The 25,082-nt window shown below is 29.5% G+C and overlaps 1 protein-coding gene across 4 annotated transcripts in view; it reads left to right on the top strand.

The window, feature by feature from the left end:
- The first annotated feature begins 4,551 nt into the window (after positions 1 to 4,551).
- Glut4EF (Glucose transporter 4 enhancer factor) overlaps positions 4,552 to 25,082 on the top strand; it is a 111,021-nt gene continuing 90,490 nt past the window's right edge. For 3 of the 4 annotated variants that reach the window (XR_015433203.1, XR_015433204.1, XM_071182766.2), the window contains exon 1: positions 4,873 to 5,602. Coding sequence is in view for 2 of the 4 variants with exons in the window: in XM_071182766.2 (XP_071038867.1) it covers positions 5,112 to 5,602 (491 nt within the window). In the remaining 2 variants the exon portion in view is untranslated. Of the gene's footprint in view, positions 5,603 to 25,082 lie in introns of all 4 variants that reach the window. The other variant, XM_071182765.2, reaches the window with a different exon arrangement.

Here is a 25,082-nt window from a genome sequence, read left to right as displayed (position 1 = left end):
AAAAAATTTAATTTTTTGTTTCTTCTTTTTTTTCTTTTTCAGAATCAGCTTCAATCGATATTAATCTTTCGTTTCCCTTGATTTTCTTAAAAGTTGATAAGAGAAGATAATTTCGTTTAAAACATAGATATTTATTTTAATTTTACGTGAGCACATTTTATTATTATGTTAAGAGTAAAGAAATAATAACTGGATATGAAAAATAACCGTATTTACTTTGAAATAAAATTAAACTTAAGAATACAGAATATGCAACACAATAAGCAGTAAAAAAATAATTAATTTTACATATTAAGAAATATAAATAAAACGATAACCTTGTATCATATAACAGTATTGGAAACAGTTTTTTTTTTCTCTTCTGTCTTTATATTTTTACAAATTTCGGAATAAATGTTAGGGTTTATATTTGGCAACATCTAACCTTTCCCTTATTTTTATTCATTCATTTTTTTCCTTCCTTTTTTTGACATCAAGTTAAGCGCGTGCTTATAAAATGAAAATCTGGAGAGAGTTAAATTTTTCTTTAACAATGGATAAATAATTAATATTTAAAGAAAAAAATTTAAAAAAAAAAGCACTCTTAAAATTGCAAAAAATAGGAATATCGAGGGGGAAAAAAATCTAGTTAAAATTCAATATTGTCCCATCAGCACGTTAAATTTTTTTTAACTCAACGGCTGCATTTTAGCGGACAGCAGGCAGACAGACGAACATTTATTAATTATTAGTTATTATTAATTATTATTAGTTTAATTATTAATAAATAATTCTCGAGCGAATAATCGAATAGAATTTTTTTTTATTCCTTCGAATTCCTTGCTCATTTTTATTACACTTTCGCAATTTTAAGTTTCCAAAGTCATAGATATTGAGCAGAAAAGCAAAATGCAACGTAAAGCAAATAGAATTGAGGAAGATTAGTAAAAAACTCATAAAATTGCAATAACTTTCGACAAAATTGTAATTTTGAAAAAAAGGGGAAAAAAAGGAAAAATCTAAATATGGCACTTTTAGAGTGCCAAATTTAAATTCTGTAATTGCATACTTGCTGCCTGCTTGAGCGACCCGTATGGTATTTAACAGTTAATAATTCTTAAACTAATTATCGAATGTTCATTTTTCCCCATCCCTGTACACTTTTCTATACACTTTAGCAATATCAAATTTCTAAGTCTTACTGTTATTACACAGTAGAACAAAGTGCAACGTCAAAGGTGAACACCCAAAACAAGTGACGTCAACTGCTCTTACAACTTTTTAATATACAGATATATTATTTGTATATGGTTATGTTTATTGAGTCTTGTTTCAAGAACAACCCTTTTCTTCTTAGTAATAGTAGTAGTAAGCAGACGATTCGTTACACATCCAACCATTATTGTTGTGACGCTCGCCAGTGTCACTAAAACACACAGTACAAATTTTAAAAAAAAAACTTGAACTATGATCTATTACAGGAATTTAGTTTCTGAACTGTTAGTATATGTTTCTGTTATATAGCATGTAATGTGACAGGGGAGAGGGATACGGGGTAATGTGAAGCGTGACGGAGGGAAGGAAGGCGTCACAGTATGTAATATGACCCCCAAAATATGAAAAATTATGCAATCAATGTAAATATATATATATATATATATATTAAAAAGACGGAAAACAAATTAAAGAAAAGATTTCTTCATCAGCTCACACGATTATATCCGTGCAAAAGGAGTGCTTTCTAATACTGAATCAATATAGCCAAAGAAAATTTTTTCAATGCAATAATGTGAGGAGCACTAAATAAAATTGAAACGAAAATACAACACATTAAGTAAAAAATATATACGAAATAAAAAATAGCACACAACAAAAAAGAAAAAAAAGAAAAGAAAATGTAATGAAAATGCAGAACAAAACGCAAAACGAAATCTATAAAGCGAGTAGCGAATTCAAATTAACTTACACGTGACTGAATTTTTCAGGAATTATTTAAAATTATTTTTTTAATAAGATTGCCTGATTAAAAAATATTAAAACAGAAGCGAAAATAGAGTTAGAAGTGTAAATAGAGGGATCTTTTATGGCACGTTCTTACTGCAGTATTTGCCAGTTACCTTGGATTGGCTCGAAAATGGATGTGAGCAAGGTAATTATATTATACTGGATAATTTGAAATTTATAACTAATAAAGTTGATATTTAATTACACAAATTTATAGATTTTAGAAAATTGACATTTATTTAACACATTTATATATATATATATGTCACGGCGAAAGACCGAAATCGGTGGTTGTAGACTTTCACCGGTGAATGTCGACAAACACCAAATACGTCGGTGAAAGATCATTCATTACATTCTTGTACATTCGGACCCTCACCGGTGTATGTCGACAATCACAGATATGCTTTGGTGAATGTCCGAAATATTTATTACATTCGATTTGATATGAATTTATTCGTGGATATAATTACATTTATTCGATATTTTAACCCAACACTGATGCTTTTTTAAGGTCAAGTGCCATTGCCCGGTATGTATTTGCCCGATACTCCAAACACTGATGTTTCTTCTAATCTATCGTCAGTAAGTATTAAAATATAGAATAAATATAAATATATCAAATAAATATAATAATATTAACGAATAAATTAATATAAAATTGGATATAACAAATATTTCGGACATTCACCAAAGCGACTATGTGATTGTTGAGATTCACCGGCGAGAGTCAGAAATAAGTGTATTTAGCAAATATTTCGGACATACACCAAGCGACTACGTGAATGTTGACATTCACCGGTGAACGTCGACATTCTCCAGATTTCGGTGTTTCACCGTAACTTATTTATATATATATATATATATATATATATATATATATATATATATATATATATATATATATATACTGTCCTCTTTTGAATAACACTGGTCTTACGACCGTGTTATGCTGTAATAAACTTTAATTCTTTTTACGAGTCAGATTTGGTTTGCAATACTGCTTGATCACTCTATAATGTTAAACGTTTGCCGCAGCATTACCGATTCCGGCTCCTGTGCCATTAAACATTGAAAAATAACTCTTAAATTTTAAACATAACAACAATGAATATTTAGTGAGAACTTTTAAATATCAATATATGATGTTTGTAAAATGATTTGCTATTTGGGATCTTCCTTATACCAATATTGTAAATATTTATTAATAAAAATTATAATAAAATTTATAGAAATTATATGTAATATATGTACCTATAAATTAATCATTTTTCTTGACTTAACGTTATTTACGTGTAGTATTTATTCATTATTTCTGTTATTCTCTGTTGCTACTACGTTTTTGCTTTTGACTGCTATTAAAATGAGAAAGAGTTTTTTTTTTTAACAAATAAAAGTAAAACATAATATTATGCTGTTATGCAACATTTTATGATAAAGATTTTTATGGGTTAACTTTGTGTTATTAAAATTGTTTTATATGTTATTTACTGTTATTAAAAGATAAATAGGTTAATATTGTTGTGAAGGTTTCTAGCTTGTTAAGGTTAATATATTGCAAAGGTTTATACTGTTAATTAAGGCTTAATTCACAGTTTATACTGCTATTAAAAGATAAATAGGATACTTTGTAGTAAGTTATAGTTATTTTTTTAATAAGTTACATCTACTTTTACAATAATTTTATGTGAAACAGTGCTTATGCACTAAAAACAATGTGATTTGTATGCACCATTAATAATGCAAGATAACTATTTAAAATTCTAAAACAATTTTGAAAATAAATTTTTCTCGTTGTTGCTAAATAAATGCTTTGGCGAAAAATACGTAACCGGTTTTTATAACAACCGAAATTAAATACGAATAAAAAAATAAAAAATGTGGAGGAAGTTGCTATGGTCACCGAGGAAAAATGTTAAGTTCATATTACATACTAATTTCTTTTTTATTGTTTATCGAAAGAAAAACGATTGTAAAACAAAAACGTGCGAGGGTGGGGGATTTTAATTTTAAAAGTAAAAATATATTTAAGAAATATGCAAAATTTCAATATTCTTTTCAAAAATAATATAAAGTCAATTATAATGATAACAGAAAATTTTTACTCCACAATCAAGAAAAATTATTGCGATTTCAATTAACCTATAATATTAATCGTTTGTTTATTATTGATTATTATACGAGTAACAAACGATTGAAAAGTAACAAACGATTAAACCGTAAAAAAGTTATATCTTAATCCTTCTTTGAAAATAAGAAATAAAAAGATATATCGTTTATTTCATTAGAAGAACTATAAAGTGCATCTGCAGTAGAACGTGCTAAGAAGACAGCTCTCTCCAAGGTCACCGACCGAAATTCCCTTTGATGGTGTATCAGCTGTTCTAAACACTGTTTATCCTCCCTTCTCAGAAGAATCGAAAGTTTTCCTTCGATGTCAAAGAAAACTACGACGTTTCTCCAAAATATGGGATGAAATCCATGTTTAAAAGGAACAGGGAAGCAATTAATATTAAGTTACATTTTGGATTAGGGGTTTCAAGAGTTAGGAGCTAATGGGGAGGATGTGCAAAGATTGGAATGGGTGTAAACATGTTTACAGTTGCAACATGGCGTGCGCTTGCATTTCGACATTAACATTGACGCAAATGAAAGTGGACTCCTATTTTTCTCCAAAAACTTCATCGAACGATATTATTTTAAAAATTCGAGGGTGAACCGGCGGATATTTGTGTCAAATTGCCGGGAATCGGCACAAGATATCTTTAGTTTTTCCGGTATCCGGCTTCTCCTCGTTACGTTTGACAAGCCGGCCTCGGATCCAATGAGAGTGTAGCGGCACAGTCTTATCAGCCAATCACGCGCTCCGTTGCGTCACGTGGGTTTGTTGACGTGAGCCCGGCCGGCTCAGGGAAATGATTTTCAGCAGATCAAGTCAAGAGTTGAAACGAATCGTTTGGTTTTTGGAATAACTTAAAATAAGTTTGAGTTAGTTTTTTTTTTTAAACAGAAATATTCGAAAAGGCAGTCAACAGGCATAGTTTAACAGTGGATATAAGTAATAAATATTATTACTTTAAAAATATGTGTCAAGAACTATTGTTTTTATTTTCTACATAGCAGTAAAAATGTCAACAGGAAAAAGATTAGCGAAAAGGTCCATTTTAGGTACCCGTGTGTGCGCCCCAAATGAGCAGGGGCTTTATGTCCCCGGTGTGATACAGGCCACCAGGAGCGATGACCATAGAAGTGTGTATGCTGTATGTTTGGATGATAAATCCGTTAGCGAGTATGGTCAAGCCGATTTGGTCGGGTCCGGGTTCAAAACAGTCATGGACGTAATTCTTCAAAGGGGACAAAGAGTTTTTGTGACTTACAACGGACGAGAAATTAAAGGTGTCGTTAATGACCACAGGCCAGATACAGATGAAGTTGAGTTAACACTTCCTTCCATTGGACTTGGACTTAAAAAAAGACTTGAAGAGATACGGCTGATTGAGAGCCGAAAATCAGCTCGGCTGCTGGACTTGGACACGGACTATTCTCGCTTAGCCGATGGTCAACCAGAGCCGAGAAGGAGAGCATCATCTTTGAGCATAGATGTGCCCTATGGCCAGAAGTAAGTACATTTATTACATCTATATTTCATTGTTTACAGTTGCTGAACCTATCTATTACATCTAGATTTCTATTTTATTATTATTGTAGCTGAACTAATCTATCACATCTAGATTTCTATTTAATAATTATTGTTGGCGACCCATTCAATCACATCTAGATTTCTATTTAATAATTATTGTTGGCGACCCATTCAATCACATCTAGATTTCCATTTTATAATTATTGTTGCTGAGCCATTCTATCATATCTAAAATTCTATTTAATAATTATTAATTATTGTTGCTGAGCCATTCAATCACATCTAGATTTTTTTTGTTTACTATTGTTTTGCCAAAATATTACATCTGTATTATTTTTGTTTACTTACATATTTTAAGGATATAATCTAATCATTGAAGTTTTTTGTTAGTTTAATAAGCTTAAATGAGTTTAAATTCAATTTAATCTATATTCATACTTATGCTTTCAACTGTGTATTCTTGTACACAGGAACACAAACGAATCTTGTATAAATTATTTTGAAGTTGTAAATAATATTGATTGTAGATATAAATTGTAAACTAACGCTTTGTCGCTTAAATGAGGTAGATTTCCCCCTTTACTTTAAATCATACATAAATTTGATTTAATTTTTATTTCTGTAAATTAATTTGGTATAAATTTTAAAATAGTATTTTCTAGCGAAGCGACATTATTTCATGTTTATAGATTTTCCGTAAAATTTTTTTAAAGATAATTTGAAATTATTGTAAAAATTTATTTTTAAATGTGTTCTTTAACATTATTGCCCCATTAGTGGTACATTACTAATCTTTTTTTTTTAAATTTGAAAATCTGTTGTGTATTTTTGTGCTTATTTAATAGAAATAGTTATTACTATATTTAAAATACAACCTACTATGCATTTTAAAGCCTTATTAATGTGAAAATGTTCAATAATAAGCCGCATTCAAATTGTAAACAAAGCCTCTGCAGTGGTAATTACCACCTTTTCATCTTTTTTTTTAACCCTCCTTATTAAGCAGTCAGTGATATAATCCCGAAATATGAGGGTAAAACAACAAATCTGGCTATTTTTAAGTTCTTTTAAAAATAACAAGGGGCCTTTTTAGTTCTCCGGCACTTGCAAAGAGAAAGAAAACCGGCAGTGAAGTTGGCACTGCGCAGCAATCTGGGTCAGTCCTGTCAGATGAGTTTACATCGCTATCCTCAACCCTGGCAACAGAGGAACGGTTTTGATTCGCCGGTGTTTCGTTCTCTGTTTACAATGAATAATTTGCAATGTAAAATCATGCCAAGCTTGGCGAGCATTGATTATGATATTGATTAACTCTGTGATTGTAAACATTGTTATCATGTATTGTTTCGGATTGATTATTTATGATGAGGAATATGTTTAAAAAGTGCCGTTTAGAAAGTTTATGTTATTTTCGCAGATCGGAATCAACAGAATGTTAATTCGAAAATACGTGTCGATTACAAAATAAAAGATAATTATGAAATATTATTAGAATGTTACTAAACACTGTTTTCTTTAGATACCCTCGATTGAACAACAGAAAACAAATATTAAGCATTCGAAAAAAAAAAAAAAAAAAACATTATAACGAAGAAATTTGTTTCAAAAAATTATATTATCCTTTCAGTATTATATAATATACAATATGTAGGAAAATATTTCCTTCTATAATGTAAATACAATACAATATCAGCTACTTTATTTTTGAATTTAAAAACATGAAATCATAGCATTATAGAAATGACAATAATCGATCAAAATCGAGTATTATACATAAGAAATTAATGTAGAATGTATTAGTATATTTTAAATATTCGCATAAATGGTTATTAGTGGTTAACCGTTAACCACTATATTAGGTGGTTAAAGCTTATTGAACGTTTCCTGTTACATTTATTACTTTTCTGCTTTTTAATTTATAGTGATTGATTCATGTTAAAAGTAAATAATGACAAATTAAATAATTGAAATTGTATTAGTCTCTAAATATAAATTAAGAGATAAATATATTTCTTATGCATTTTTCTCATTTTTTTTTAAAAAAGAATTTTATTTATTTCTTTATTTATTTTTGTTCTATTATTCGGCAGTACCTGTCCATAGGGCGTGAAATTGCAAAAGTATGTTGAACCGCGATTTGTGCGATAAATCGCAAAATCGTTAATATTGCTATAACAATATTTTAAACCATGCTCTGCTATAACACTTATTTTAAACCATGTTTTCACGAAACATCGTGATTATCTGCTTACAGTATATTTCCTGGGTGCGATATTCAACCACGATGATATCGTTAACAATCATCGAGTATGATAACTCTCGTGTGGGTAACGAAAATATTGTACAAAGTAAATTAGTGAAATTTAATAAGTATCTAAGAAAATTGGGACGCATCAATATTTTCTGGGGATGTATCACGATTTTAAAATTTCAAGTTCAGAGATTCACAGATTTGTCACGTGACCTACGCTTCGCAAAAACTGGCAAAATGTAGCATTTACAGAAGTTTGTACCGAGTGGGAAAAAAGATCCTAAAATGTCAATGTATTCATTTTATATTTTTATCTTTTTTTAAAAATTTTTGTGCGCATTTAATTTCTTTAAAAACCTTTTTGCCAATATTTAATAGTTAAAAACAACTATTTTTTTTAAAATTCAATAACTTAATGTAATTAATTATAGTTTCCTTGTACATTTTTAATATATCGAATATATTTAATTTTTTCGGACTTTTTATTTTAAGATGTAAACGTTACGATCACGTTCATACGAGGTTTGATTTATGTCTAACATAAATAATCATCCAGGGTTATATAGCAATTTTCATGTAAGGCAACAAAAATAAATTAATCAATATTCTACCAGAGAAGAATATTTAATTACATTTGTTAGAACTGGAAGTCGAAATAATTGTCCTTGTTTTAGAACATAAAATATAATTGGATGTGTCACTATTTGTTCTACTGTTGATTCTAATCGTTTTCAATGGAATCGTTTAATATTCTTAACTCGTTAATACATGTGTGAAAGCGATTTGACAAATCTAGGTTTTGCCGGCACAAAAAACGACCAAGGTGGTTATTGTGAAACGAGCCGGTGTTCCAATTCCTAACAAGGTCAACTTTCAAACCGTGGACTGAAACCTGTGGTGTCCTATAAATTAATAAATGAATTTTTTAAAAAAAGGAGTTTAACATTTGGACAAGCATTTCGCTTATAAACCGGTCTGTCGTGCGTACCTTATCAACGAGTTAATTCTTAAGGTCTTCCGCAAGTGGAATATTTATCGTTTTCTTGAACAAAAAGCAAAAAGTATTAATCTAATCTTGAGCTTTGCATATTTTAGTTTCAGCCCCGTGGCAATGTTCTAATTAAGCAAACGATAAAAACTGTCGGAACTACGGAATGTGGAATTTGGCAGAAAAATTATGAGTTCAAAGAGAAAGTAATTTTTTCTTTTTAATTTTTTTTTGTGGAAACTTTATGTGCTTGTTACACACTCGCAAAAGGAACCGAAACTAGAAAGGTTTCTTTTTCCTCTCTCTACCTCTTTTCTTGTCGAAAATGATACGCTCGCAGATGGCAACAGAACTTTTTTTTTCTCCCTTTCCAAATGTCAAAGAGTTAAGAGTTATAGTTTTGCACTTTCATGCATGGCTTCGAAAATTTTGGAAAACGTGTTAATATATATTACAGACTGCCTAAAAAATAAAAATAAAAACATTCTAAACACTGTCTAAGACATCTGCTTCGGAATCACACTTATTTAAGTTGAAAATCAGTTTACTTGCTCGAGTTGAAAAGTTAATTACATAATTTATTGTACAAAAAATGACAGTTTTTTTTTAAATTTTTTTTTTTTTTTTTACTTTTAAATTCTTAAAAACAACAACTAACCCAACAGCACTGTATCGAGCATCTTTTTTTTAATCTATTTTTTTCCTTTCTGAACACTTGCAAAACTTTAAGAAGTTTAAGTAGACCTTGAAACTTAAGAAGACCTTTAACCTTGAAAGTGAACATTTTGGAAACTAAGATTGAATTTCTTAGTAACTTCTTTAAATTGTTTGAATTAATCAAAGCGAATTAATTTGGATGTGAATTAACGTAAAATTGCCAATATAATTATTTTTATTATATTTAAGAACTATGTAATGGATAAAAATGTCAATAACAAATGGGAAACAAATTTTCGTAATATTTTATACTAAAATATTTTATGATTTTTAAGATTCCATGTTCCCTTAAACAATGCATAATACTTGAAGTAATATAAAATGAAGATAGTTCTCTTTAAATTAATATCGCCTGCAACTTAAGATTGAATATATTCGATTTGACGTTGGAGGAAACGAAAACAAAGCAAGGGCACCATAACTATACGAGTGATTTCCAGCTGCTATTACATAATACGACATTATGTCAACAGTGGCTAATTTCACCTCTTGCCCTTTGCTCTTTTTATCATTTGGAATAGAGGAAAATGAGAAAACGTTGTTTTGCTAGTGTTGCCACCGCTTTCATATTAAAATAATATTCAAATTAGTTTTTAATTTTAACTTCGCCCTTAGAATATTCTTCTGTGTTTTTATTTTCAAGGACAGAATAATGTATAACGATTTATTTATTTATTTTTATTTTATTTATTTATTTTTATTTTATGTATTTTTTATGTAGGGATTGGACGATTTTTTCATGTTTGCAAAGTGTCACTGTAATTGGGTATAATATGAAAAAAACACAACTACTTCGATTTAGTAGGAACAACATATGACGCAATGCTAAACGAATGGAATTTAGTTGTTGTTTATTTAGTTATTGTTATTAGTAGTTGTTGTTATTTGTTTCAGTTGTTGTTGTTTATTTAGTTGTATTTAGTTTCAATAACTTTTCTTTATAATGCAATAAAATCTGGCGAGCAGCTATTTAAACGATCGAACACTTCGTTTGTTTATTTGTGGCTTGAAGTTAGGCTCGCAGAAAATGCCGTTCATGGGTTAAATTTAGTAGGAACAACACAACCTGTGACGTAGGCTATATTATACCCAATTCATAATGTCTAATCTTTATGGTTCATGAAATATGAAACTAGCTTTTAAATGACTTTCTCCTTGTAAAATATGTTTGGAAAATTAATCATTCATCTTTAGTAAACAGTTTAGACGTATTATATTTTAGTATTGAACTTATATAGGAAAACCGATTCTGAACTTGAATTATTTCTTAGTTCGTTGACTTAAAAAAAAAATCATTTTCCTCCCAATTCTATTAAAAATTTTTTTAATAAAATAAGGCAGGAAAACTTTTTATTTCTAAATCTCTTTCTCTATTCTCAGCATTTTATTAAGTTTCAATTCCTATCTAAGGCTAAAATTATTGAAATGAAAAGTGGTGTACTGTTTTATTTTTTATGTTTTTGTAAATGGGGGAGGGGGTGATTGACAAGGTGACCAAGATAAAGCCTAATTTTGCAGTTTCATGATTAATAATGTAAATTGATTCTTTTGAAAATATATGATGCTTCTAGTGTTGCATTTATATTACTAAAAGGGTTGAATATTTTGATGCTAATTGCATCGGACTTTACATAACTAATAACATAACTTAGATTCTTTTACCAAACCAAAATTTCATTATTTATAAAACAAAAAAAAATCGCAAAACTGAAACCTAATACTATGTCTACAAACTACTTTTTAATACTCAAATTTCATACGATAAAAAGCAGGAATTATTTATTTATATATTTCACTGTAACTGCTTTGCATAAATTGTTATACTATAAAAGCACCTCAAGATGGCAACGAGAAGATCCACAGGTTTAATCTACATTTCAGATTCTTTAATTCAATATGTATTACCTAACCTTGTAATGCTTAACCCACTATCCGTGTTTAAAAAGAGATTTTTAGGCATCTTTTATTTAAGCAGGTTTTATGGTTTGCGAAATTATGGGGAAAAAATACGAACTTAAATGCGTAGATAGTGCGAATATCGATGTTTATCAGCACAGCTGCTTTGTAAATATAGGAGAAGGAATACGCTACTGAAAGCGAATTATTCTCTTTTTATTACTTCCATTTCGAAACTTAACGTCATGAAATGACGTCACATTCCATTACAGTCCTTCAAAATTTTCACCTGCGCTTAGTTACGTGGGAATTATGTAGTGTTGGAGCGCGTGTATGTAAACATTCGTAAGTTTTATGTATCGAAATGTGCTATGGTCGGTTTGTTGAAAGATATTAATAACATCTCGCGCTGGTGAGTGAAAATTTTCATGTTCAAGTGCGTTGAGTAATGGATCGGAATTTTATTCTCATTAAAAGTTTTGGTTTTGTAACCACCACAACTTCATCTCACTTCATTTATTTGATTTATAACAAATTTTAAAATCGTCTGCTTTGTCTATTTGTATTCTGCGATAATAATCGTCTGAATTTTTAAGTGCGATTACCGTCACATGTGTTTTTAATGCAACAAATGGAACATGGTGACAAATATATGCTTATTTATGGGGACAGCAGAGATGTTACGCAATTTTATTTATACAAGTACAAAATGAATTTGTAATTTAGATATATCGATACAATCGGGAATAGGAAAAAGATGTCGCGTTCCATTAGTCCTTCGAAACTTTCACCTATATTTAGTTATTCGTGTATCATATATATTGTAGGAGCGCGTGTTTATAAACATTCTTGCTTGTTTGATGTATCGAAATGTGCTATGGTCGGTTTGTTGAAAGATGTTAATAGCATATCGCTCTGGTGAATGACAATTTTCATGCTCTCATTAAAATGCATTGAGTAATGGATTGGATTTTTCTTTCCCTACGAAAATTATTTTGATTCGGTAACCACTCCATCTAACGTTTTCCTTTTAAAATCGTCTGCTTTGTTCACTGAGATTCCGTAATGATAATCATCTGAATTTTTTCATTAGTTGGTTATCGTCATAAATATTTTTAATTCCATTTATTTTTCTGTTAATGAAAAATATTAAATAGATTGTTTGAGTTACATTTAAAATAAAAACGTATAAGTCTTTTGCGAGAATTTTTATTTCTGATTCTAATTTTCTTATTCGATAATGTTAAATTTTATAAAATTGTGCATATTTAAAAAGGATATTATTATGAATAATAAATTATTTTAAAAACGTGAAAATAAAGTCTCATTATGTTGATTTTAAAGACACGCTTCTAGTTTAAATTTTAAAATTTTAGTTTTTTTTAAAATAATTTTTTAACTTTATGATTTGGAAGTTTATCTAGTTAACAAAAATTAATTTTATTTACAAGAATCTTATTTTCAATTATTATCGCTCATTTCTAAAAGAAGTATATGGTTTTCTTCCTCTGTTGATGTTTTGTTTACTATCGCATGGAGGTGCACCCCGCAATGGCTATTTCATATAATTAAGAACAATATTTAAAGATATTATATACTTAAACATGTATGGCAAAAAATAATGGGTAATAAACAATAGAGGGGTTAGTTTATTGCTAAACTCTTCATTATGGAAAACTAGTTCTCGCAATGTTGTGAATAGTCAGCTGTTATGTTACGCAGAGGAGAGAAAGTGCAAAGAGCGCATGCGCCGCATCTCAGCTGACTCCTACCGCTACCTTGTTGTTTTGCGGCCTGTCACCATTCCCATGGAGGGGAGACCGGTTAACGCCTGTCAAATCGTTTTTGCCGGTTTTAGTTGCTATTGCAGAGAAAACATTCTAAAGGGGTGTTTGCCGGTCACTGCTCTAAAGAAATATGGAATTTCCTTAACCCTTTTTTATTGGGATTTCTTTTAAAGAAACGTTGTTACATAATTTTTAATAGAAAAGACTATTGTTTTTATTTAAATGTAATGGATAGATTTGATTGTTGTTTTACTTTTTAGCAAACAAAAGTTATTAAATTTTTAATTTCAGATAATTAAATATTGCACAAAACACAATGGAAAACGCAACTATTTTTGTTATGTTTTGAAAATTGATAGACTGATTAGTGCGTCATTAAATTTATTATTATTTATTTATTTTTTTACTATTACTTTTTTTCAGCACAATGGATTGGAATTTTAAAATTTTCAATTTTCATACAAAGCAATATAAAGATTAAATAATGATGTTTATTTTTCTTATGTTTAAAATAATTTTAAACTTCCTCAAATTTTAATCGAAGAAATTTTTTTTTTGTATCTAACAATGAAAAAGTTTGTGTTTTGATTTTTTTAACTTATATTTTTGTAAAGTTTCCGCTAAACTATTAGGCTCTTAGAAACGGTAAGTTACTGGGTTAAGAGGGGAAAGTTTTTAAGACTTGTGGAAATGTTTCAAAATGAGAAAAGAAGGAGAGAAAAAAAAGTAACTTTAATATTTTATGCATGTTGGCACTTTGAAGACGAAAAAAAAATTTTGTGCTAATATTAAGGAAGATTAATTTAAATAAATTCAAATAATTATCAAATATCAAATAACAGATTAAAACTCATTTAATAACCATAATACTTAATATATATTAAATAGGAGCAATCCTCATGAATTCATGAATGAACAAATCGCAGTTTATTAAGTTAAAACAAATCACTTACCATTTAACTAACAAAATGATAAGCGATTTGTTGTTGATACGTTTTCAAAACTTTTATTTTGTATTACTTCCTCACAATAGCAGTAAATGTTACAACATAATAGGTACCAATATTCACTGACATTAATATCGCGATGTATTGTTAAAATTATCGGGATTTAACATTATTTCGTGATTTAACAACTAATTTAAATTGCTACATTGGTAAATATTTTCTTTAACCAAATAAAGTGTAGTAAGACTCACAATAATATCATGTTAAAAAATTATCTTATGTATAATATTAGCGATAATGTCTTTCTGATATGCTATGTTATCAATAAGGTTCGCTATATAATCTTATTAGATGCGCATTGTTATCATTAATGATATATTTCTATATTTATTAAGCTTATATATTTTTTAAACTTTTATTGAAAGAGAAAAAAATAATAGCTTTTACGCTCTTTTCCTACCAATGCAAACGTGATTTAAAATTACACATCGCTATTCCTATTTACGCGATTTTAGATCGCGCATCGTGTTTCGTATTTATTTGAAGGATCGGGTTTCGTATTCACGCGATTTAAAAGCCACAATTATGATTCGTGTTCAAGTGACTTAATAATTTTAAATCAGAATTCGTATTCACGCCATTTTAAAATGGAACACCAAAATTCGTATTCACTTGAAATAAAAAAACTAACATCGAGGTTCGTATTCACGCTACGTTGAAATCAAACATCGAGATTCATATTCACACGATTTCAAACTCAAGCATCGAGATTCGTATTCACTCGATTTTAAAATTAAACATCGAGGTTCGTATTCACGCGATGTTAAAATCAAACAACGAAATTCGCTTTCAAGCGATTTTAAAATTAAACATCGAGATTCGTATTCACGCGATTTTAAAATAAAATGCCTAGATTCGTATTCACGTGATTTAAAAATCACGCATTGAGATTTATATTTACACAATTTAAATAAATAAATAAAATCTCGCATCAATATTTCGATTGAAACGCTGATAACATTTTGTAGATAAATATTTTCTACATGCTCTTTTTTTCTTGCTTAAATTTCACGTATTTTTTTCAATTAGTATTTAAAAACTGTTTTTGCGCGTAACATTTTTGAATTTCTATTTTTAGGTTTTTTTTTTACCAAACTTAACCCTATGGTATGAATCAATGTAGAGTTCTATAAAAATAAAAATTACTATTTTTTTAATTTTTAAATCGAAAGATTTCCAACAAGTTTTTGACAACTACAAAATTATTTTCAATTTAAACTGGTTTTCTTGTTAATTTAAATCGACTTTAAAACGTTTAAACCGTTTTTTTTAAATTTTATATTTATTTTAACTAGTTCATTTGCATTATGCGAACGCTTTACTTCATGGTACATGACTCTAACCTGGATGTCATTTTCTCAAACTTGTTGGTATGTGGTCAAAAACATAAAATATCACAAGGAATGTTCATAGCATTCTATCTTTAGAAGAAGCAAAAGAAGACGCGCTTGGAATTTTTAAACCAGGTCTTGTAAGAAATATTTATCATTCGTCAAGCAAAGAATATTTATGGCTTGTTCATTTCGTTGTTATCGTACGCTCTAATGGCTACACTTCCTGATGTTTCCTCTGTCACATCCACAAAGATCAGTGAAATTATTTTCAGTGCTTTTTTTATTAAGTTTAATGAGAATTACAAACAAAAAAGAACAAAATTATTATAATTTTTTTGCCATTTTATTAAATAAGGTTTTATTTTATACGAGATAAATTAATCAAAATTATACTCGTGTCTCTTTTTTACTGCATGCTTGTAATATTTTAAGAGTTAAAAAGAATTCGCGTATAAAAAAAAAATTAAAAAATTAGGCCTTTTACCTGTTGCTAGGTAACGGAATTTTTTTCTTCTTTTTTTTGCGGAATGAAATTACGCTAGGAGCATTAATTAACCAGAGCGTGAAAATTCGTTGAATTACAACTTTTATTTTATCATAAAATCTGAAGTAGATGAATTGGAGATTGCTTAAATAGAAATAAATAAATCAAATAAAATGAAGTTGAGCAGCGTGTGTGATTGCCTTCATGTTTTGACCAAATATTGCCACTTTGTTGCCTCTATCCTTTCAGATTAGACACTCTAGTCCAGTGGTTTCCAAATGGGAGGGAGGTGGGGTTGCGTTTAAATTTTTTAAACCAATAATGATTTTTGAAGCCAGCCATTGTATATATATCCAAGCAATCAACAATAATTTATTTTATATTTACGTTATTTAAATGAATCATTTAAGTAAAATAACCATAAAAAATAAGCGAAACATTTGTAAAAAAAATATTACTTCAAATAATAATATATTGAGTAGTTTTTTTTATATATATAATCGTCGTTGAACAGTTGACCAATTTTGAGTTTACGACTGCCAATATTCAACTCCATAACCTTGTAATTTTGAACCCAATGCAGAAGACAAGGGGACTCGTGGATAAAATTTTAGGAGAAATTTGTCTTCGTGGAGGACTTTTGTGATGGAACTAACCAGCATTTGCGTTACACGATGAGAAAAATTACGAAAATCTCCCACGGACAGTCTGGGGGGTAAGGGGATTCTAATCTATGAGCCATCTACCACTGAAAATATTTTGCATCACTGTGGTCGGTGCGAGCCGAGTGCGGAATTCGTATCGACCAGTTATCGCTGGGATTCGAGTCCGGGTCACCTCTTTGGTAGGCGTGCGCTCTATCTCCTGAGCCACCACGGCTCAATATTAAATAAATTGTGATTTTTTATAAATAAACTATGCATTTATAAAATGATTGCATTATTATTTTTCACTTAATTTTATTTATTAACTTGGGGTCCCACCAAAAAAAAGATGCATTTAGGGTTCCGTAGCCGTAAAAAAATAGTTTTTATTTTAGCATAAAAAGCATAAGCTGAGTCTTCAAAGGTAGGTTATATTTGGACTCAGAAACTATTCATCCGATTTCCGTTTTATTTTTTATGAGATTATAGATAATCGAACTCTCTACAATGTAGCGTTAAGAGTTTTTTGATACATATTTTAATTTTTTTAAAAGCGTTTAAAAAAATCTTCTTGAGGAAAAAAAAAATATTACCCCTTTAAATTTCGCCAAGGTTAAGATGCTCTAACTCATATTTTATAGCTTAGTAAGTATCGCAAGGAAACTACTATTTAACGAGCGCAGGTTTTAATGATGTTGCTATTCCGGAGGCTATACTAAGAATATAAAAGAAAAAGTATTTTTTGCGGTTTTACCAGTACGCTCTTCTGTTTTTATTTCTTTATTTATTTTGTATTTATTTATTTTATTCCCCGTCATTAGAGTTGTCTTGATAGTGACCTTACAACTATTTTCAAGACTGTAAAGAGGTTTTAACGCCAGCTAGAAAATATTATCTTCTCACAATAGAGACAACGATGTTCTTTCAGCTGAAAAAGTTATCTCGCCAAATAAATTTCAACTACATTATCAAGTTTCATTTGCTTAAGGCACCACAAATGCATTTTTAGAAAAGATTTAAATGGCTATTACTTGGGTGATTTTATAACGGAACGTTATATTAAATTTCACCAGCCCACCACTTTATGATCTTTATGAGTTGATAGAACAGGGGTTTCCAACTTACATGAGGACGGGGGTCGCAATTAAAAACACCAGTCAAATAGCGGGCCGCAACTTCATCAAAAATTTATATAGGACTCTTTTATGTTTGAAGGAACATTAAATATTACTGGCTGATATTTATATCAAGTTGTACAAAACAAAAGTATTGAATTACAAATTAACATAAGAAGTAGATTTTTACCTGAGAAATTTTTTTTTTTTTTGCACCGTTGGTTTGTTAAATTTTACAGAAATGAAGAAATTAAGTTGTTTTTAAACGGAAAAAAGTACTTTTAACCCATATAGATTTTTTACGAAAATTGTCGGAAAAAAAATGACAACTAATATACTTTAGTTCGCGGGGCCGGATTTGGCTTGCGGGCCGCCAATTGGTAACCACTGTGATAGAAAATCGAATTCTCTAATAAGTAGCGTTTAAAAATAAAAGCCTTTATGAAAAAATTAATTAAAGACCTTTTCGCCTGGCCAAATGGCCGAGCTGTCAGCGTGTCTGACCGTGGATCCAATGGTTGCGGGTTCGAATCCCGCTCAGGGCGTAGATGTTTCTCTCTCTCTGCGTTGTTCTGTGATGCGTGAATGCGGTCCACCCTATGAACGGGTATTTGTGGCGTAGGTAATGTTGCTCGCCTCCGTGACTTAGGTTCACAGGTGCCCACTGGGTAAGGATAAATGAGCAACTCTTCCGGCATATTCCTAGGCAGAGAACGTAGAAGTTCAGTGCTTGCCGTAAAAAAAAAAAAAAAGTTTAAAAAGCATTATACATCAGTTTGTCTCAATTGAGAAGAAGTCAAGTGATTCTACTTAATCATGTGATTTAAATCGGATTTAATTGGATACCTGTATGCTCATTTATTTATAATTTGCGCGTACATTTTTGCTGGATTGTAAATATTTTGTTCACGTTATACTTTTCTATGAGATAATAAATCATAGCATTTAGACTATATTTTAAATTCAGGTCAATAAATTAACTGCGAAAAGAAATTGTCCCCGTAATTTATAAAGGATGATCAAAATAAAAGCGACTTGTAAAACATTATCAATGCTAACTTATAAGTTAGCATTAATACTTTTAACTTACAGATTTCACTCGAAACATCTATAAATATATTTCTCTTACACGGCGACAAAAAAAAGCCTCATTACAACTCCTCGAATGGCAACGCTAGAAAATAGACCAATTATTGCCGCTAAAAATGTCACATGCCAAATCTAGCTGAGGTGGCTCAACATATAGCGCTTTTAAAAACGGAAACTGAAATAACCAGAGAGAGCATTTTCACCAAATGTAAAGGTTTAACGAATTACATGTCATTTATTTGAATTCAAATTTATTTTAATGACTTAGTATTTACTAAAAAGATGTAATTTTTTTTAAACAAAAAAGTTTTTATATGGATTTGAATGATTGTTTTGAATTCTTAGAATTTTGTGCATTTGCAATGTACCTAAGTTAGTAGCGAGCGAGCTTGGTTTGCGAAATAAACCATATAAGATTGCATAGCAATTTTCGGGGGTTGGCGAGCGTTAGCAAGCAGGGGGCGCAGCCCTCTAGTATGAAATGTTTTGGCAACTTTGATTTTGGCCTACCTGTATAATATAAATAATTTTGATACCTATATGCTTACCTGTATAATTATATTATTTTTATGCGATGCAGTCAAATAATAAGTAATCAAATATTTGTCCTCGCTGTTATTAAATATTTTCAAGCATTTAATATTTTTGCTGTTAATGAGTGACCCTATTAATAAGAAATTATTCTTTGTTGCTGCATTGTTATTTATGCTCAGTGCAATTAGAGAAACTTATTATTAATGTATGGAATAAATATAAACAAATTTCGAATCATAAATAACCTAAGTTTATTATGATTGAAATTCTTCGGCTATTAAAAAAAAAATATCCTCTAATATAATTAATGCCTTAACTGTTCTAATTGCCTATGTGAGATCATTTCTCCTTGACATAATTTCTTCGTCATTCCATAAATAAAAATATTCAATTTAAATAAACGAGATTTTGTTTGCCTAGCAAAAATAAAATCGCGATAGCGCTTTGCCTCCTAAAGCGTCTGAAAAAAAAAAAACTCTATTACTCCGATATAAATATTTACTGTATTCCGCGATTAGAATACTTAACTGCGCTAACTCCTTTGAGCACAAGAGTAAAGAAAAACATTAAAGTTTCTTAATGCTCTCCTGTAGATATGCCCCCCAATCGACCTTAAAAAAAAGCCGGCTAGATTGTCAACAAACAGTGCCTTGCGCATGCGCTCTTCCGTTGTGGTACGTGCGAACCGGGAAGCGTAAAGATGCGCTTGCGCGTTGACCTCCAAGTTTTCCTTTCCATAACAACATTCAGCTTCGTTCAACTTGGCTTCTTTTTCTCGAGTATTTACCCCTTTATATTTTTTTTTATTTGTGCAAATGGGAAGGGCTTTAAAATGATAACTATTTATTACTTTTTCATTTTTTTAATTTTTATTTTCGAAGGTAAACAGAGAAGTTTGGTGACGACTTGGTTTTTTGAAGCTTCTCTCAAGTGACGCAGTACAATTTTTGTGCCGGCATTCAGGGAAATCCGGCAATTTTGGTCCGTTTTTAAGTCAGTGGATGTCGATGCCATCGGGATTTGGTCCATTTGTGATTGATTAGGATTAGATTGGCAAGTCGCGCGTGATAGAAAAATGGCACCAATTTGCGGTTTTCATTTTGCTGTCTTGACTTCGCTTTCAAGCGCAATTTATCATGTACCTGGTATTTAGAAATGATATTAGTTTTTTAAGTACTTATTCTTATTAGTACTTGCTAGTGAAGCGTCAAATATTTTTTTTAGGTTTATAAACATATGTAAGTTAATCTTGAATTTAGACAGCGTGTATTAATAGAAATAATTGACACTTTCTATTGACACTTTCTATTAATACCTGTTACACACGTACCTGTTACTATTAATACACGTTATATTAATAGCGTTATTAATATAACGCTAGTTATGTAATATTTTCCGTTGCTATGACGATCGCTTCCATTTTCCTTTGTATTAATAGTTTTTTTTTTCCAGTGGTTTTTTTCGAAGAATCTAAAAGCAAATAATTATAGGTTCGTGGCACTGAAATAAGTGTTCGTATTATATCTGACACCCGATGAATGATATTGGATAAAGTGAATGAATAAAGGAAAAAAAGGAATTAGTGATTCAACGTATTGATGAATGCACGCTTTAGAGAAGGGATAAGAATTAATGAACGGGCGAATCAATGAATGAACGTGTTTATGAATAGGCGAATCAATAAATGGACGTATTTCCAAACGGTCGAATCAATGAATTTGGCTTACAAGTGAATGGACGAATCAGAATTTAATCTAAACGACTTTATAACATAATTAAAATAAAATGTTGATGTCTAATTAAATGCGGAATGAGCTTTTGTGGCTTTTGAAAGTAAAATGATTCTATTAGGAATCAAGTATTACTCTTAACAGTTAAGAATTATCGAAATAAGCTTAGGGATTACGAATTGTAGCATATTTTCTAAGAATGCTGAGTACATTTGTTTGCTACTTCCGTTGGCACCTCTCTTTTTTCTAAATAAAGACATCTGCAACCGAAGTCTAAAAATAGTTAGTTTAAAGGTTAAGTAAAATAATTAACTAGGTTGGTAGGGCACTGGGCCCATGTCCGTGGGTTCGATCTCCGCCGGACGAAGACTCCCCGTGTAGTGAATGGTGAGTGATGCAAGTCAAATCTGTCGAGTCCCAAAGTCCCCCATGTTCTCATAATAAACTCATACCTTTGGGGGTACGTATACTGGAGTTTCCTCGTCTTCTATATTGATCCAAAATTACAAGGCTACGGAGTTGAACATTAGTCGCCGTAAACCCAAAAATTGGGTCGGCTGTTCAACGACGGTTATAATATAAAATAAAATTCTCGAATTAAAAATAAATCTAAGGTATTATTGTACTATTGTAAACAAAAATTGTTGTACGCATACCAAGATTTCAGAATTTATTTGTGTACAGAATATATTATAAAACTATTTAACTATCAGAATAAATCGTTACATCATACATTAAAAATTGTTATTGAAGACGACTTTTTAATGTTTAAACTTAAAGAAAGAAATAACTGTTTCAAAAGAAAATTTTCATGTAATATAAAGTTAAGATATCATCGATTTCGTAATTTAAATGATCGTCTGCACTAATTAATTAGCATATTTGAGGTTACCTCAATTTTAAGTGAGTCTTAGAACGTGAAGATCCGAATTATATCAAAAGTTATTAAGGGTGTTCCGTTTTTTTTTTTTTTTTTTTTTTTGTACATTATTATTTTGTATGAAAATGAATGATAAATCCATAGATATCTATTTTTTTTTAAAAAAAAATTCGCTCTTACAACTGAATTTTTGTAACAAAATTTATCACATTTTTTCATGTTTAGAGTCATTTTGTACTTCAAAAAAATTTTAACTTAACAAATCGAGAAAACTCAGCATACCGAGTTAATTTTTTAAAATTATGTTGTTTGAAATAATAACTTCTACGCGTACAATTTGTTGCTTTTACCAACCATTTTTCTTTCCTGGCGTTACCCTGCTAACCAAATAAACATATACGCTCACATAGTCTTAAAACAAAGAACATCGTATAAAAACATTGTCTATTCTAACTAATTTAACTATTATCTAACTAAAAGTGTACGAATGGTAACATTATGCAATAGTAAACAAAGAACTCATCAAAAGATGTCATAACCGCTTCTCGTGATTTTTGCAAAAAATAATAAACGCAGGCCAACTTTTCGGAACGCACGCTATCTTCATAAACTGATATCCTAGAATAAATCGTTTGAGTCACATGACACCCATAAGCTGTGTAAATTGTTTTTAACGAAAACTCCAGCAAGAAGAGAAAGTGCCTTACTAAGTTTCCACCTTAGCAGAATAATAAAATATTCATGAAGGCTTGATTAATATTCGCTAAGCTGGCGTCTTTTCCAAAAACCCTTTTAGTAGACCAAAAGCGCTGCTGTTTCTCCGTCATTCCTTGTTTACCGGATCCATTTCATAAGAAGAAACTGTTGCCACACGACACTTGTTAATGCGAAATGATTGTTTTGCAAGGAAACTTGGTGGCGTTTTCGCAATGTTTTTCACCGGCTATGGGCTGTTTGTGCTTTTGTATTTTTATGCGACGCGTGTTTTTCATGCAAATAAATCTTCTGGCTTGTTTTATAATGTTTAGTAAATTATGTAGCAGAATGAGTTAACCGGAATTCAAGCCATTTTGTCGGTAAAAAAGAAAAAAGAAGAATTATTGCTCTAAATTTTTCGAATTTATTAATATTTCGATTTAATTTAAAATCAGTCGAAGTAATAAAAATAGAAAGCGTTTCTTATTTAGTGTTTTTTTTATTTTTCTTTGATTTCGTTTATTCTAAAAGGAAAGTTTATATTACTAACATTTTATTTATCGAAATTTTGACAATAAATGGAGAAAGTTTTGGAAGGAAATCGAGATATTAAAGGATATAATTCGAAATTTTTTATAAAATGCATGAATTTTTAGAAAAAAATATTTTTATTTAAGAGATAAGAAGGATAAATTAGACTTAAAAATTCGAATACTTGCGAAAAGTGGAAAAATTTAGAAATATTTATGGAAAAATTATTTAAAAAAAAATTATAAATGAAAAAGAAATTTTGGAGGAAAAGATTAAATATTAATTTTTGTCATGAAACAATGAAAAAACAACATAATGTACAGAAAGGAAGTTGTTAAGAAATGATGATTTGAACTTTTTTAAAAAAACTGATTAAATTAAATAGGATTTGTTTTTTAGTAAAAAAAATATCAAAAGACGGAGATTTATTAAAGATCAGTGTAAAAATCAATTTCCTTTTATTGATATAAAAGGAAATTTTCGGGAAATGGGAATGTGACGGTAAAAATTCCGGGAAAAAATGCGGGAAATTTTTAAAACGAGGAAAAACTGTATGAGGAAAATGGAGAAATTTATGAATAAAATAGGAAAAAATTGCGACTGAAAAGTGTAGACATTTATGAAAAGATTAGGAAAAAAATGGAAACTTTTTCAAAAGGTTACGAACAAGAAATTGAAAGAAACAAGAAAAGAAAATTAAAGTTGGGAAATGATAAAAAAAGCGTATGAAATAAAAATCATCCAAATGATAATTAGAATTAAGAAATAATAAAAAAAAGTATTATATACTGCTAAATGATGTTATAGTTTGTAACACGTATTGCGTGAATGTAGGTTAATTAAGGAAGTCGGATTTCAATATTCTATTCGAGAGTTTCCTTGTTATGAGATGAATAATTATAAAATCTTGGGACAAAATTGATTTTCCGCTATTTTTTATGTCGTTTATTACTGTTATTCACATTCTAATGATTGCACCAGTTATTACACTAGGATTACACTTGTTTAAAAAAATATTGGTTACCTAATTCAATCATCTAGATAAGAATTGCTATGATAAAGAAGTAATCTAAATTTATACACAGCATATCAGTTTTATTTCTTATCTAAAAAATATTTTACTTGTAATCATCAACGTAAATATCGATAAAGATAGAATAAAAATCGAAGTTCTGAAAATGGTTTTATTAATTTCTTTATACACGGAGAAAAAAATTCTGATAAAATTACTGTACTGTATGGTAATATTTCAGGTAAAAAAAAGGAATAGAAAAAAGAAACGTAATTCTGGTTTAAAAATAATAGTAATAAAAACTAAAATATATTTATCGAAATTCTGAAAATGGTTTTATTAATTTCTTTATATGTACACGGTGAAAAAAATTCTGTTAAAATTACTGTACTGTATAGTAATATTTCTGGTATTAAACAAAAGGAATAGAAAAAAGAAACGTAATTCTGATTTAAAAATAATAGTAATAAAACTAAAATATACTTAATATAATAATTATTAATATACTTATATAATTTTTTCAGTGATTCTATCAATAACATTTAAAAAATATCGTTTATTGTTTTAAGTCTTTCTTCAACTATGAATTACAGATTCAAAAAACAGAGAACATTGTAGTATAGAGCGGTTAATTGATTAAATTAACTCCTATTAAATTTGTTACAATCAGCACCAGAATTAAAAAAAAAAAATTAAAAAAATAATGATATCAATGATTACTTTCTGCTAATTATAATGAACACAGTTGGCAGGCATGAAAACGA

Source organism: Parasteatoda tepidariorum, chromosome 4, assembly GCF_982258835.1.
Source record: "Parasteatoda tepidariorum strain Cologne lab strain chromosome 4, Ptep-v5.0, whole genome shotgun sequence".
Taxonomy (NCBI): Eukaryota; Metazoa; Arthropoda; class Arachnida; order Araneae; family Theridiidae; genus Parasteatoda; species Parasteatoda tepidariorum.
Note: the sequence above shows the minus strand (reverse complement) of the source record. Positions and strands in the feature narration are given on the sequence as shown.